The sequence below is a fragment of the Trichomonascus vanleenenianus genome (genome assembly GCF_965637985.1).
Source record: "Trichomonascus vanleenenianus strain CLIB 3782 genome assembly, contig: TRVA0_001S, whole genome shotgun sequence".
In the NCBI taxonomy this organism is placed as follows: Eukaryota; Fungi; Ascomycota; class Dipodascomycetes; order Dipodascales; family Trichomonascaceae; genus Blastobotrys; species Blastobotrys vanleenenianus.
This window is the reverse complement of record NW_027481886.1, coordinates 360,025-374,759: the sequence shown is the minus strand read 5'-3', so window position 1 is coordinate 374,759 and position 14,735 is coordinate 360,025. Positions and strand designations below refer to the sequence as shown.

Here is a 14,735-nt window from a genome sequence, read left to right as displayed (position 1 = left end):
TCGGTTGTTAATATGTGGGGCATACAAATTGCTAACATAACTATCGCAAAACGCACTTCAGGTAGAAGTTTAAAGGGAGCCGAAAAGTATATTTATATTTTGGCTTTTAATTACTAAATATTTGAACTATCAATTGAGTGCCACAATTTTAATTCATTTTTTGCTATGAAGTATAGTCATGAGGGATATACCAATGACAGTAAGATCGTGCCAAGGCGACCATTGTACATGTAGCTATATCTCGCTGAAAAGTCGTATTAAAGCTCGTCAAATATCATAATATCCTATTTTATTATCACTTTGAATCGAAATCTGAAAGCTATTAGGTAGGGGTATCCAACTCAACTTCTTGTTCTGTAACTCTTACAGCAAGAGCTATTCCGAAATTCACTACACATATTATCATGAAATTAGTCAGATGAGAATACGTGAATATTTTCAACAATGCAGCGTGTTATAGGTAATTGGGGTCTAATACGTGCTCAACAAAGTAGCTTTGTATCTCGTTAGCCTCAAACTTCAGAATACCCACATAATGGTCATGTACGATTACCACACAGTGGTACAGTACTAGAGAACATTCTGCTCAACCGAACTTGGTGCAAGAATCATAATAGTCATGGTTGTGTACTTGACATTATTAAATCGATTTTATTATGATACCAAAAAAATCTGACCATTTCCTTGTTAGCGGCAAAGCTATCCCTCGTTTATTTCAATGGCGCTGTTTCAGTAAAATACTGGCTCATGAAATACCAGGTATGTTAACACACAGTTTTGAAATTGTAGCCTAGAGCAATTGAGTTGTTTGACATTACGAAACCGCTATACCTGGTACTTTGACCTCGATATTACTCTGATATAGAACAAGGATATTGTCATACAATATTTTCAGCTTACTCAGGCATATACGATTACAATCAAATTGTCAATTAGTTCATTTTTCGTTTCTGCTTTATTCTTTTCCAATGAGCTAAAGAAAATCAGGTTTTCTTCGTTGTTGAACTATACCTATCGTACCAGAGCATAGAAAAGAGTGACGCAAATGGAACCAAAATTCAACTGGATCAGATCACGACAAAGCAGTCTAACGTTTCCACTCCATAGTAGCGAATGGAAGACTGATATCGACTCGAACGACAAGATCTAAGAGACTACGAAATAACTGTTCCTGTTCATTGGCTCTTGAAACGATTCAGGGTAATTGAATAGCCACTTCTAAGCTTACTGAGCCATTAATACTAATTCGGATATTTCGAATTTCATGAAAATGTCAATCAATAATATAATAATTCAATCTATATCTAGACCATATTGTAAGGTAGCATACGGGGACGGGGTAATTGTTCAGCATACCTAACATTACTGGGCAAAAAGTCACTAAGCCCGCCAGTATTGACAAAACAAAACCCTTAACTAACTAGTTTCAAAAATTTTCACATACTTCTCATCCACTAACGATTCCTAAGCAAAATATCCCGCCATGATTAACACGATCTACGAGAGTAAATGGTGGGTGTGTTAAGCCCGGTGGTAGTGGTGGTTTTGCCGCGCGCGTTTGGTGGGAAGTGAAAAAAAAACTGCATTTTTCACCAACGCCAGCGAAGACGACAACCACACTATAATGGCTGAATCGCAACCTAGTTACATGATCGTGGACGGTGTTCTCGGCGAATACGTCCAGGAGATCTCGGGTTACATCGACGCCCTCAACAAGGTCGCCGAGGGCAGCGATGGCCTCGTCAAGAAGACCTCCGAGCTCATGGCCCAGGAGACTTCCGAGAGCCAGGAACAGACGTTCCAGATCATTGCTGAGCAGAGTTCTGTGCTCGGTGCCGCCCCGGAGCGAGAGTTCGAGGCCGCCTACAACCTTGTTCTTCACATTCTGACGTTCTCGTCGCGCCTGACGGAGATCCTGCCCGTCGTTCTCAAGAACCTGTCCGAGAACGGCCCACAGACGGCCAACGGCCCTGTGCTCGTGCTGGCTGTCATGAGCAACCTGTTCAACATCCTACCGGCTTCTTCGCCACTGCGATTCACTGTGTTCCAGGCCATTTTGAAGTTTGCTGCCGCGACGAACAACCTGCATTTGATTCTGGGCCAGCTCAAGAACCTGCCAGTTTGGCTCAACCAGTGGGGCGTAGATGAGGCGAACAAGCAGAGTCTGTATGCTGAGATTGGCGATTTGGTGGAGAAGATTGACGCCGAGGCCTCGTACAAGCACCTGCTGGATGCTGTTTCGAGCTCCGCCGGGGCCAGTGCGCAGCTGAGCGAGAAGCTCATTGCCGCGGCGCTCAATTCTTTGTATGTTTACGACTTTGACGAGATTCTTGCGCTCCCGGGTGTCCAGAGCGTCAAGACCAGCAACCCAGAGCTGTTCAAGCTTCTTGAGGTGGTTTCCAACGGCGACTACAAGGGCTACACGGCTATTGACGTCAAGGCAACTGGCGTTAATGCTGAGACTGTGGAGAAGAAGGTCAAGGTGCTGAATCTGGCGTCTTTGGCTTCTTCTGCGCCGGCGCGAACTGTTTCGTACGACGCGATTGCATCTGCGCTCAACATTGACAAGGAGGAGGTTGAGATGTGGGTCATTGATGCCATCCGGGCCGGTCTTGTCGAGGGCCGACTGTGCCAGATGGAGCAGCAGTTTGACATCCACCGGGCCTCGCCAGTGGGCAAGTTTGGCATTGAGGAGTGGAAGCTCGTGCAGAACCGACTTGACCAATGGAGGACTAGTCTCAAGGAGATTGCTGAGGTGCTGCGAAACTCCCGGGAGAATGCTCAGAAGGAGGTCACCAAGTTGAAGGCGCAGAAGCCGCAGGCCGTCAACTAAAAAATTTCTTAATCCGGAGAGAGTATAGACTATTTATTATACAACCCCATCTTTCATGACCCCAAAAATCTCTCCTTGTTAGTTGTTGAGCTAACGCAGTGCTACTGGTTATGTATATAGATGCTATACTACAGCAATTCTTGTACGAATAATACCGCCTCAATGGGGGCGACTCACTAGAATTGAGCCTCAAACTGGCAACTAACTAGAATTTAACTTGAAATTGGTGACTAGCCAGAATTTCTAACTAACCATCGACGAAGCACAATCAGCAAGTAATCACACATCTAATTCGAAATAAACCAGCCAGGTAAGCCCCTAGAGCTCATAGCTTGTTTTGAAATGCTGGAGTCTTGGTGCTACTCTCATTTGACATAGACATAGTTATGGTATTAAATCTACCTTTATAGACCAAAATAATCTTTTTTCAATAGCAAGTGCATATATATCCCATCTCGAAACCAGCTGGTCTCAATCGAACTACAGCTGCATCTTCCAATGCTTTCAAATAAACTAACAAATACCAATTTATTCCTGGTATCATAGGACTTATGGTACATATTATGTACAAATAGTACCGTTCTTCTGAAATTAACAATTGAACTGCAATTTGAAGAGCCATCCAGTTTTAATTCGACCAGATACTATGCTACCTAGTTTGTAAATGTGTAGATAGTTTCGGTAGCACCTCCATTGGACATAACTACGTCAAGCTACCCGTATCTTCACCTACTTCTCAAAAAAAAGAATAAACCCATAAGCACTTCGTCAGAAAATAGACAATTCAAGTTGTTTCAATTAATCCGATTACCGGTACAATCAATGCAGTACCAGGCACCAGCCGAGATCAAACTCCACTACATTTAGGATAAAGTAGGTAAAGTTAAAGCTGCACGTGACTTGTGACTGCTTTTCCCTCTCTTTGGGTGGTGGGTTGCCCATCTGCGTTGAGCCGCAGCCGAGGGGCGTTGGGAGTTTCAATTTTCGTAGGAGCGCGCGGTGAAAAATTCGTCGCTGGGGCGGCGCGCTGAAAATATTCTCCTTTAAACTACTCAAATCGACAACTCCCCTACTATCGACAGTTGAGAGGACAAAAAAGATGTCGCACAGAAAGTTCGAACAGCCACGACACGGTTCCCTTGGCTTCTTGCCACGAAAGCGAGCTGCCCGACACCGGGGTAAGGTCAAGTCTTTCCCAAAGGACGACAAGGCTAAGCCAGTCCACCTCACTGCCTTCCTTGGTTACAAGGCCGGTATGACCACCACTGTCCGAGACCTCGACCGACGAGGCTCCAAGATGGACAAGAAGGAGATTGTTGAGGCCGTCACCATTGTTGACACCCCACCAATGGTCGTTGTTGGTGTTGTCGGCTACATTGAGACCCCACGAGGCCTCCGATCCCTGACCACCGTCTGGGCCGAGCACCTCTCCGATGAGGTCAAGCGACGATTCTACAAGAACTGGTACAAGTCCAAGAAGAAGGCCTTCACCAAGTACGCCAAGAAGTACTCTGAGGACGCCTCTTCCATCTCCAAGGAGCTTGGGCGAATCAAGAAGTACTGCACTGTTGTGCGAGTTCTTGCCCACACCCAGATCCGAAAGACCCCACTCGGCCAGAAGAAGGCCCACCTTGCTGAGATCCAGATCAACGGTGGTTCCGTCTCCGAGAAGGTCGACTGGGCCAAGGAGCACTTTGAGAAGACCGTTGACGTTGCCTCTGTCTTCGAGCAGGACGAGGTTGTCGACGCCATTGCCGTCACCAAGGGTCACGGTACCGAGGGTGTCACTGCCCGATGGGGTACTAAGAAGCTGCCACGAAAGACCCACCGAGGTCTGCGAAAGGTCGCCTGTATCGGTGCTTGGCATCCATCCAACGTTCAGTGGACTGTTGCCCGAGCCGGTCAGGACGGTTACCACCACCGAACTTCGGTCAACCACAAGATCTACCGAATTGGCAAGGGTGACGACGAGGCCAACGCTGCCACCGAGTTCGACCGAACCAAGAAGACCATCACCCCAATGGGTGGCTTTGTCCGATACGGTGAGATCAACAACGACTTTGTTATGCTCAAGGGTTCCGTCCCAGGTGTCAAGAAGCGAGTCGTCACCATCCGAAAGTCCCACAAGGTCCACACCTCCCGAAAGGCTACCGAGAAGGTCACCCTCAAGTGGATCGACACTGCTTCCGAGTTCGGTAAGGGTCGATTCCAGACCCCAGCTGAGAAGCTGGCCTTCCAGGGTACTCTTAAGAAGGACCTTTAAAAAGACTAACCTTTTTAATGTAATGCCTCTGTTAAAATAAAAAGAATAATTGGTTGGTATTTACTACATGTGTTTTTCATTCCTTGTAGAGACTATGAAGGCAATTCACTTCCACGTTTCAATGCAGGTACTCAATTGATAGATACGATTAATATATCGTCAATGAAAGGGACTCAATAATAGTATAACAAGTTAGACTGTCCATTCAATATTCGCATAATATCGCAGCTAAAATTCTCGCGATGCTCAAATTTACGCTGGCTGCGAGTAATAACATGTCTGCCTGCGCAAGGTAAGGGCCGTATTGTGACGTAGGCGAATCACTTTGCGGGTACAGGCATGGTTCATTCTTGAGTCAATTCAGCCATGCGCCGTCGATCAGATAATCGAAGATAATCCCATCGAGGACCTGTTTTGGTCCACCGTATAAGATATTAGGCCTGGTTGAACTAGCTAGTCGGTGTGTACCTGCATACCTTTAGGAAGTATATATAGAGAAGGACCCTCCAAACGCTATATTACCTGGCCTCTAAAGATGTTTGATAAAGTGAAATACTTCTAGACCAATTGATGCACATTGCTTGCAAGTCCTCCATTTGCGGGCTGCATGAACACCTCCACGAGGTCGGTCTTATACTCCGCTTTGAGCAGGTGAGAGACGTCATTTGCGTACCGTGAATCGTATAAATTGGAATCCCGAGTACACTTTTGACGTGTTACCGGTACTAAGAACCAATAGACCGCGCTACCAATTAATAAGTGAATTACGTATACCCCATACCAATAGTATTGATATGGTTAAACGATTGGGCACCCATTCAAGATCGGCTTCGACCGCTCTGGCTCAACGACCAATCTTCCTGGCCACCCATCCAAGGTCGGCTTCGACCGCCTTTGAGCGGTCATTCATGTCACGGGAGGATATTGAGTCCATCCATGAGCCGTTTGGAGAACCGTTTTACTACGGTCCAGAGAGACTCTCTGACCGATACAGCAAAGAGGAGTGCGAAGCTTCTGAATACAGCAACGTAACGTTTGGCCAAATTCTCCAGTCAATCAGAGTGGCCGAGACCGGTGAAAGACGCGTTTTCATCAAGGACATGGCCCAATACCTGATTCCTCCAACTGGAGAGGCTGAGCTGCCGCACTCTCTCAGCAGTTACAGGGCTAAATCCAACCCCACAGTGCTCCCTGACGAAGAACTCCAAAACTTCACATATGTTTTCCTCATTCGCCCCCCGCACAAGTCCATCGCATCCTACTACACCTGCTGCATTCCTCCACAGTCCGAGAAGACTGGGTTCTATAACTATCGCAAAGATGAGGCAGGGTATAGAGAGCTGCGAATTCTGTACGAATACCTGACTCAGAACGATCCCTCAAACGCCGATCCGCTCGTAGTTGACGCAATGGACTTGTGCAGAGACCCCGAGCAGGTCATGGCTAGGGTGTGTGAGTATACGCATTTGCCTTTTCACAAGGCAATGCTTTCCTGGGATGATAAAGATCCCAATGTCATTAAAAAGTTTGCTAAGTGGGATGGTTTCCACGATAACGCACTGAAGAGCACAGGGTTCCGGATCGACCGCAATGCTAGCACGGATGACGACTTTAAGGTTGACTGGGAGGCATGGGAGAAGGAATGGGCTCGGCAATTTGATGACAAGGGAGTGGAAATTGTTCGTGAGAGCGTAAAGGATTGCTTGGATGACTATTTGTTCCTACGCTCCAACAAGCTACAGCTTGAATACCCCGTGGGCACTGCGAGATAACAAAAGGTAAACTAGTTAACACAACTTGAATACCCCGTGGGAACTGCGAGATAACAAACGGTAAACGAGTTAACAAGAGGTAAAGGAATAAACCGCTTTTAAGCAGTCACTTGTGTTGCATTAGTCCTAGCTTAAATCTATAACATGTCATAACGTTCATTAAAAAATATTCGTCTCATTTCGGCGCATTTAGGTATCAAAGGCCGAACTTCTTCTCCAACTCTAGGAATTCGACCATACCTTCGAGCTCAACTACTCGCTTCTCTGCTATCCATTTCTCGTAAGACACGTCGTGGTACTCCTCTGTCCTTTCTTCACAATTCTGGGTCGGCTCAGGGACAATAGATATCCTTCGCGAAGCTCTATGCAATACCGAGTTCTTCATAACCTCGTTCTCCCCTTTTATCGGGCTGTACTGGTTTGTTGGCTTATGCGACAGCGCCCGTCGCTTGACTGTTTTGAGTACCGAAGGAGTCAGTGGAGCCCCCGACGTTCGTTTTCGTGAAAGCTTCGGAGACTCGATAATCGACTGATGCATCTTAGCAATCTTGTTGCTCTTGAGAGACACCAACGCTGGCATCTCCGACTCCAGCCCCTTCGCCATCGTAAGGGGCTCAATGTTTTCCTGGTCCTCTGAGATCATGCTTAGGTGGTTATTATTCGACGACTGTCTTCGCTTATGCCGCATGCTTTGTCGCCTTTTGCTAAAGCACTCAGCCAGAGCTCTAGACAAGGTTGGAGTGAAGTCTTGCGAATAGGTCTTGGCTGGCTTAGGAGTGCTCAGGTCTATCAGAGTACCAATGTTTGCCATTCTTTAAAAAAATAAAAATTTATCCGCGAATTTCTAGCTTTATCGTGTGTTGACAGTGGATGAAATAGAAAATGTCTTCGAAGTCTTATTTTTTATTAATTGCAACTGGCTTATATTCGAAAGCGCGGGTTTTTTGGGTTGTTTTGTTTACTTATTTCCCAAATAGGAAATACATTGTGTGAGGTCCGAACGCGTCTACATGCCGCAAAAACACTGTACGCGAGTACTAATCCGCCTGAGCGGTAATTGGGCAGTTTGAAGTGGTACAACACCTGATGGCGTATAAATAAAAATACTAAGCCCTGTTATTTTAGCCCGCAAATTTAATACCCTTCGACTTCGACAAACGACAGGCGGGCCCCTCGACAATCCAGCCCCGGCGATATTTAATAACTAATAATAAGGTCTTAACGCGATATGGGAGCCAAGCAATTTACGGTATTTGTTTCTCCAGCAAGGACGAAAGAGAATAAGGAGAATATCCCTCCTCCAAACTCGCCTATCGTGTTAAGATCTGTCAACAACAAAAAGAGGACTCCGCTAAGGAACCTCGAAGTTAAGAAGCCAAAAGACGAGCTTGCTTTTATCTATCTTGACGTAAGTTTATGTGTTTGCGGAAAGGTTGTAAGGAGTTGCTAACTTTTTTAAAAGAGCCAGCTGGTTGAACCTCGAAGCCGAGCTCCAGCACGAAGAATGCCCACGTTCCCTACTACTAACTCCACTACTAACCGACGAATGGTGATGATGCGATAATCATCATATCCTCTAGCTTTTTTGTATACTATCGTAATGTGCTTTATTTATTATTTATTAATATACCGGATTTGTCTTCTTTGGACTCTAAAAATATTATTGAGCGATAGTGAATTTCAACAAAATTTGTCGGCTTGTCAATTTAGAGGATTACAGGATGAAGAGCGCTACCCTAAAATACCACAGTACCGGTACTTTATAATTCGAGTTACGGCTCTTCAGGGCTGAAATTACCAGTGGTTTGGGGGGATTGATCAGTTGTTCACAGGTATTAGAAAGGTCATCCTTTTTCGTATGGCTTTTGTGAAGTTCGGTATATAGGGCAATCAGTTAACACATAGGTACTGGTTTAGGTTCATTCATATGTATACCATGGTCTATATTATGGTATCATGAAGTAATCAAGCCATTACCGGTAGCTGAGTCAATGCAGTAAACGAATATATCTCTTATATTGCGTGCCGGTAATCCAAAAGAATTAAACCCTCAGGCATACCTAATTCCAGATCAGACTTAAATATCTTGCAAAAGATATTAGAGATTGATGGTACACTTTACCACGAGTTTGTTGATTCACTCCCCAAGCAACCGGTATATTTATTTATAAAAGAACCATTGCTATTGTAAAGATAACCTACACAAAAGCTTTAGTGACAAGTTAGAGTAGAATATGGTCGATGGATGCAACCTTGTTGCTTTTATAATTTTGAAAGTTTGATTAACTTTAGCATAAGCTCACGACTCCTTTGAATTCTTAATCCATTATGGCCAAATCATCAAAAACAAAATCAATCAGATCACACATTTTCTTCATTATGATATTCATCCATCTAGTGTAATCATCAAGAGTAATGGTCATCAAACGCCCAGTTGTAGCGTTTTAGCCTTCTACTCCAAATCCTCGTCATTGCCATCCAACAGTCTCTTTTCCAAGTCCTCATTCTCCTGGTAGCTGTTATTATTGCCCGCACTCTTCATTCTCTCCGTCAGGAACTTGTTTATGTCAGCCTGGATAGTGACGACTTCCTTGCGCAGGACACCCAGATCGGAATCACTTGGCTCCACAGGAGCATTTCTGTCCGATTCCGTCGGCTTATATGCACTAGCGTTCCCTGCAAACTCCTTTGTAGTGTCTGGAGCCTTGTAACTCGCCGTAATAGCCATCTTCACCTGCTTCGGTTCGCTTCAATAATGGTCCACTTCAATGAATGTCGATGGAAAACGGAATGTTCCCAAACCGGCAAGAGCCATCCCGGGAAAATATAGCTGGGCCGCACTTGTACATGTCGCAGCAACATCGCTAGGTCTTAATAATCAGGTATATGAGCTCCAGGTAGCCGATAGAAAGGCCAGGATCATTTTTAAAACTCTGGTTTTCACTTTTTCTTAATAAGCTGACCTGTGTGGGTGTCGCAAGCCGGAGGAAAGGTGAAGAAGATGAGCGGAAGCAGGTCTGATGATGATGAGGTTGTGATCTCTGATGTGCGGCACCTGACGCCGCAGTCTGCACAAGAGGCCAGCTTGGGGCCTGAAGACGACGAGGTACAGGTCGTCGGGGTCCAGGACCGGCCCATGTCGGTACCACCAGCGCCCCAGATGACGCGAGAGGAGGCGACAAGGCGCAGACTGCGCGATCAGCGACGGTCGATGCGGGAGAACATGATGAGATCGCGGATTCAACATGCTAGGGCGACAAGGCAGGCAGCAAGCGACGAGCGGCGGAGGTTTGAACAGCGTCGGATGAGGCACGAAAGTAACGCTCGCCGTAGCAATGAGAGTAACCTCCGCCGGATGCTGCAGGACAGCATACTTGAGTACCGGGATTATTACAGCAATGTCATGCTGTTGTTGCCGAACTATGCGCGGTATAGTGGGCTAAGAGATTTCGACGAAGACGAACTGAGGCGGGCATTGATTCTGTCGGAGCAGATGGACCAGCCGAGGCGTGAGTTAACTGTAGACCAGCTCAAGGGCAAGCCTGCTGAGCCTTTGGATACTCGCAAAGGGTATACACGCGGGATTACGAAGGACGCGAAGCTGGTGTGTCCTAATTGTTCGGTAGAGCTCGGGGAAGGCGTTCCTGATGAGACTGACGAGGACAGAGAGGCGATTCGACGCAATGGGTACAGCGATATGGACGTGCTGCTATCGAAGCGGGTCTTTTTCTCGAAATGCGGACATGTGTATTGTGGAAAATGCGTCAATCGCATTATCAACTACAATAGAAGGATTCACAAGGATATCCCGTCGCAATGTGTAGCCGAAGGGTGTCAGCAGCGCTTTCGGAAAAACACCAAAGGGACCTTTACCGAGATCTACTATTAGCATTTATTTATTTGTATATACGAGCCATGACGCATGTATTTTCAATGAACTTACGACATCACGCATAAGCGTTTGGGTAATTGGAGTCGAGCCAAATGTTGATTATCCAACATGAATAAAAAAAAATTGAATTCCGTTTCTGATAAAAACGGTACAATGCCTGGTAACCGTTAATAGATGAACGTGTTTGATATTCTAATTCCATTTTTGTTTTTATATATTCGCCCTGAAATCTCTATTGTTGCGGTTGACGATTTTACAATTGATCAATCTATTGCTGATATTTGAGCGCTAGCAAAATCTCTCTTCTATGCTTATCCTCGTAATTTTCCATGGAAGGAGTTAGCGATTATTGGCAATGGCAAGCCTATCCACAATTTCAGCGGCAGCTAATCGATCTGTGGACTGAAACTGCAAACACCTGCCAAAGATCTCCTGCACTACTGGTGGAGCTAGCGGTATCAATTCCTTTGCACGCTTTCCCTCCGAATGGCCAAAGTCTAGGCTAGTAAAACTCTCCACATGAGCTACATCAGGCCATATCTCCACCGTCGGAGTACCTAGAGTCTGGAACTGGGCGCTTATGAGCCCAATGTCATTGATATACGGCTCAAAGAGTACCCCCTGGTTGGACGAAAAGACCTTGTAAATGATACAGCCAAACGACCACACATCAACAGAACAATTGTAGTTCTTGATGCCAAACAGCGCCTCAGGCGGTTTATAAACAGTCGTACCCACATCGGTAATTTTACTCTCCCATGGCTCTTTAGCTTCACGACCTGGATGCCACGCAATGCCAAAGTCTATAAGAACAGCCGGGCCATCAATTGAGCTAAACAGCACATTCTCCGGCTTGATATCTCTGTGAATTATCCCTTTGGAGTGCACATAGGCCAATGCGGCGGCAATATCCTTGATAATACCGACCGCACGATCTACGGGAAGCTTGTTTCGCCAGCCTGAAGGATAGGCGGCCTTGCGAAAGTGCTTCAACACCTGGTCTAGGCTGAATTGATAGTACGGCAAGACCATAACAAGCTCCGTCTCACCATAGGCGGCTTGGGTGAAGTCGCCCAATACTGCTATGACATTGGCATGGTCTAGCTGTTTCAACAGCGCCAGTTCCCCCCTCGAGTCATGGGGAGGACACTCTTCACTGGGCACAGTGATCTTGAGTGCCACAACCTCCCCCGACCCTTCCTCAACCGCTTTGTAAACGTCAGAGAACAGGCCCCGTCCGACGTGCTCTCGGTTTACGTACCCGACCATACCAAACCTTCCGATACGCTGATCCGATAAGGTCCACACACTAAAATATCAAAGCCCAAATAAAAACACCATAACATCAAAAATCACTTGATACAACGCTAGATTTGAAGTATGGCACCATGAGTGACTGGGTAGAGATGAGGCAGAGCGCTATAGGGCAGTCGCTCTACGACGATGCGTCTATTGGCAGCCTTGAGGAGAAGAGGCAGATGAAGCTACACGCGGTGGAAACGGCGGTAGAGCTGAGGGACATGGACCTGCTCCAGACCCTGGCCAAGTCGCGTTTTGGGCTTGTATCTGCTAGCAATCGCCGCAAGGCGTGGCCGTTTATGCAGAGTGTGCTTCCATCGTCCACTGAAAAGGAGGGGGATGAGGAGGAGGAAGCTCACAAGGACGAGCCTCAAGTGCTGCTGGACGTGAATCGGTCGTTTGTATACTACCCCAAGGTGGACCAGGACGGTGATGATGGGGAGGAGGCAATTCAGGAGCTCAGGAAGAGTCTGCGGGGCCAGTTGAACGAGTTAATTGTGCGCGTTCTGAGAAGACACCCAAAACTGAGCTACTTCCAAGGGTACCACGATATTGCCCAAGTAGTATTGCTGGTGTTTGATGGACAAGCTGAGAACGCAGTGGACTTCTTTGACACTATGACTTGCCGGTATTTGCGGGATTTCATGATGCCGTCGTTGAATTGCTCGCTGGACCATTTGGGGTTCATTGTTCCGTTGCTTAACCTGGCTGATCCGTACATGGCGGATCTAATTAAGCCAATAGGGCGGGCTTACTACGCACTGTCGTCCATTTTGACGCTCTACGCGCACAATGTGGAGAATTTTGACGATATTTGCATGATTTTTGACTATGTGCTTGCATCTAACGACATGACCACGCCTATTTATTTGTACGTTGCGCTAATTTTGTTGAAGCGTGACATTGTTAAAGAGATGGCTGACGATAGGGATGTTCTCCATTCCGTGCTGAGCACACTGCCGAGCACGCTGAAGAGCAGCGAGATCCCAGCCATGCTTGAGAAGGCGACGACTCTGCGCTCCGAGTATCCTATCCATGAGATAAGCAATTGGATGGAGCTATCACCTTATTCTGTTTTGTCATGCTCGGATATCACCCCAGTGCAGGTGGATTTGATAATTGAGAAGCAAGTGGACGAGAGTATCCATCGACAAATCATGGAGCAGGAGACACTTCGTGCGGAGAGAGAAGCTGGCGTTAAGCACCACCTGGTCAAGAAGGACAATAAGATGCTGAAGATTAGCGCGATACAGTTACTGTTGACCAACAAGTCACTTTTCGGAGCTTCGTTGGTTATCGGTATAACGGGACTTGTTTTGACTACTTGGCTCAGAGATGTTACTTGGGCTGGCTGGTTCAAGGGGCACTGGTTTTAATTTTCACTGCTACCGCTTGGCTAAAAATGGTTACTGTTTCTCTGATGATTGGTTTTCTCGACTATCGGAGACTGATCGAACGGTTTAGTATTCTCTGATTGATTTTCTTGAGAAGCATCCTTCGTTTAAAGAGTTGACCTGAACGGTAAAGGCAACGGGTTATCATGTTATCTTGACAGAATACTACTCATTCTGAACGCTTCAGTCTCGGAGATTGATCGAACGGTGAATTATTCTCTGATTGATTTTCTTGTGATGCTGAACGGAAAAGGTAATGACTTATCATGTTACCTTGACATACGGAATAATACTCCGTGATACAAGATACAATGGTCTGTTCTTTCTCTATGCTTTGATATGCTATTTACGGTATGCAAAAATGAGCGACAGACTAGAAAGGCTTGCCACAATTAGAGCAATGCTCCTGTCTAACCATCCGCGTCGGCGCAATGCCAAAAGTGTCCAGCATTGTCTCCACCTTCTTTGGAGCGGCTCTGGGGGACTCAGATAAAGTCGACACCCGGTTCTGGAACACTACTCTAATCTGTCCGTCAATATAAATCTTTGACGAATGTGGCGGACGCATAATGGGTATGTGGATCGCCCTCATAAGCGACTTTCCGTCATATGTTTTCTGTCTAATGATTGTCTTGTGGTTGTCAGGAATCTCCTTAAGATTATAGGGCACGACAAACCACTGGATCGGCGTATTGTTGGCATTGGAGATAAACAGCTGGATTTCACCCTGCCGAGGTATCCTCAGCCCGTTGCCACCAGCGTCCTCCTCCAGGCTTAGCCCGTCAATATCGTCGACTACTGCTTCGCTGCCCTTATCAGGTAACTTATCTTGTGTATGCGCTGTATCTATTGATCCCACGTATGGAGAGCTCTCCCCAGGCTCGCCCCAGTCATAAAAGACTGCTTCAAACGGGATCGATGCCTGAATGGGCCACTTTTGGCGATTCTTGCGGCAAACGACCACTTTTGAGTTGAAGCGGATGGGTGCGGAGCATGGAGCAGACATTCGCCCACTAATCAAGCTCTCTTCAAAAGAACCCACAAAACTGCGTCGACGAGGAGATGAACTGGCCATCCTACTACTCCTGCTGTCCTCTGAGGACCCTGAAACACTGCGGTTTCGACATGCATGACAAACTGGCAGAATCGGCCGCCTAGGGCAGTCGTCGCTCAAGCTCTCGCTCTGCGAGAGGCTGGACCTACGCCTTGGCAAATGCTTCAGCGTTGCCACAGGCATTTTTTTCAACTATTTTGAGGGATCTTTGTACGATGCTACGGAAAT

General features: G+C 46.5%; 10 protein-coding genes across 10 annotated transcripts; 6 read left to right on the top strand and 4 right to left on the bottom strand.

Annotated features, from left to right (window-relative positions):
* Positions 1–1,624: 1,624 nt before the first annotated feature.
* Positions 1,625–2,833, top strand: TRVA0_001S04214 (PCI domain-containing protein; the record flags this gene model as incomplete). The annotated part of the gene is made up of 1 exon (XM_076681849.1): positions 1,625–2,833. The coding sequence occupies one exon, from the start codon at positions 1,625–1,627 to the stop codon at positions 2,831–2,833; it is 1,209 nt and encodes a 402-aa protein (XP_076543806.1).
* Positions 2,834–3,932: 1,099 nt separating this feature from the next.
* Positions 3,933–5,096, top strand: RPL3 (60S ribosomal protein uL3 RPL3; the record flags this gene model as incomplete). Its single annotated transcript, XM_076681848.1, has 1 exon — positions 3,933–5,096. One exon carries the CDS (start codon positions 3,933–3,935, stop codon positions 5,094–5,096), a length of 1,164 nt encoding a protein of 387 aa, XP_076543805.1.
* Positions 5,097–5,890: 794 nt separating this feature from the next.
* TRVA0_001S04170 (uncharacterized protein) lies at positions 5,891–6,868 on the top strand (the record flags this gene model as incomplete). The annotated part of the gene is made up of 1 exon (XM_076681847.1): positions 5,891–6,868. One exon carries the CDS (start codon positions 5,891–5,893, stop codon positions 6,866–6,868), a length of 978 nt encoding a protein of 325 aa, XP_076543804.1.
* Positions 6,869–7,064: 196 nt separating this feature from the next.
* On the bottom strand, positions 7,065–7,679 carry TRVA0_001S04148 (uncharacterized protein; the record flags this gene model as incomplete). The annotated part of the gene is made up of 1 exon (XM_076681846.1): positions 7,065–7,679. The coding sequence occupies one exon, from the start codon at positions 7,677–7,679 to the stop codon at positions 7,065–7,067; it is 615 nt and encodes a 204-aa protein (XP_076543803.1).
* A 417-nt stretch (positions 7,680–8,096) lies between these two features.
* Positions 8,097–8,432, top strand: TRVA0_001S04126 (uncharacterized protein; the record flags this gene model as incomplete). Its single annotated transcript, XM_076681845.1, has 2 exons — positions 8,097–8,276; positions 8,331–8,432. The coding sequence occupies 2 exons, from the start codon at positions 8,097–8,099 to the stop codon at positions 8,430–8,432; spliced, it is 282 nt and encodes a 93-aa protein (XP_076543802.1).
* An 888-nt stretch (positions 8,433–9,320) lies between these two features.
* GON7 (chromatin DNA-binding EKC/KEOPS complex subunit GON7) lies at positions 9,321–9,596 on the bottom strand (the record flags this gene model as incomplete). The annotated part of the gene is made up of 1 exon (XM_076681844.1): positions 9,321–9,596. The coding sequence occupies one exon, from the start codon at positions 9,594–9,596 to the stop codon at positions 9,321–9,323; it is 276 nt and encodes a 91-aa protein (XP_076543801.1).
* Positions 9,597–9,869: 273 nt separating this feature from the next.
* SLX5 (SUMO-targeted ubiquitin ligase complex subunit SLX5) lies at positions 9,870–10,757 on the top strand (the record flags this gene model as incomplete). Its single annotated transcript, XM_076681843.1, has 1 exon — positions 9,870–10,757. The coding sequence occupies one exon, from the start codon at positions 9,870–9,872 to the stop codon at positions 10,755–10,757; it is 888 nt and encodes a 295-aa protein (XP_076543800.1).
* A 342-nt stretch (positions 10,758–11,099) lies between these two features.
* CDC28 (serine/threonine-protein kinase) lies at positions 11,100–12,029 on the bottom strand (the record flags this gene model as incomplete). The annotated part of the gene is made up of 1 exon (XM_076681842.1): positions 11,100–12,029. The coding sequence occupies one exon, from the start codon at positions 12,027–12,029 to the stop codon at positions 11,100–11,102; it is 930 nt and encodes a 309-aa protein (XP_076543799.1).
* A 119-nt stretch (positions 12,030–12,148) lies between these two features.
* GYP8 (GTPase-activating protein GYP8) lies at positions 12,149–13,435 on the top strand (the record flags this gene model as incomplete). Its single annotated transcript, XM_076681841.1, has 1 exon — positions 12,149–13,435. The coding sequence occupies one exon, from the start codon at positions 12,149–12,151 to the stop codon at positions 13,433–13,435; it is 1,287 nt and encodes a 428-aa protein (XP_076543798.1).
* Positions 13,436–13,826: 391 nt separating this feature from the next.
* Positions 13,827–14,690, bottom strand: TRVA0_001S04016 (DUF4210 domain-containing protein; the record flags this gene model as incomplete). The annotated part of the gene is made up of 1 exon (XM_076681840.1): positions 13,827–14,690. The coding sequence occupies one exon, from the start codon at positions 14,688–14,690 to the stop codon at positions 13,827–13,829; it is 864 nt and encodes a 287-aa protein (XP_076543797.1).
* Positions 14,691–14,735: the final 45 nt, after the last annotated feature.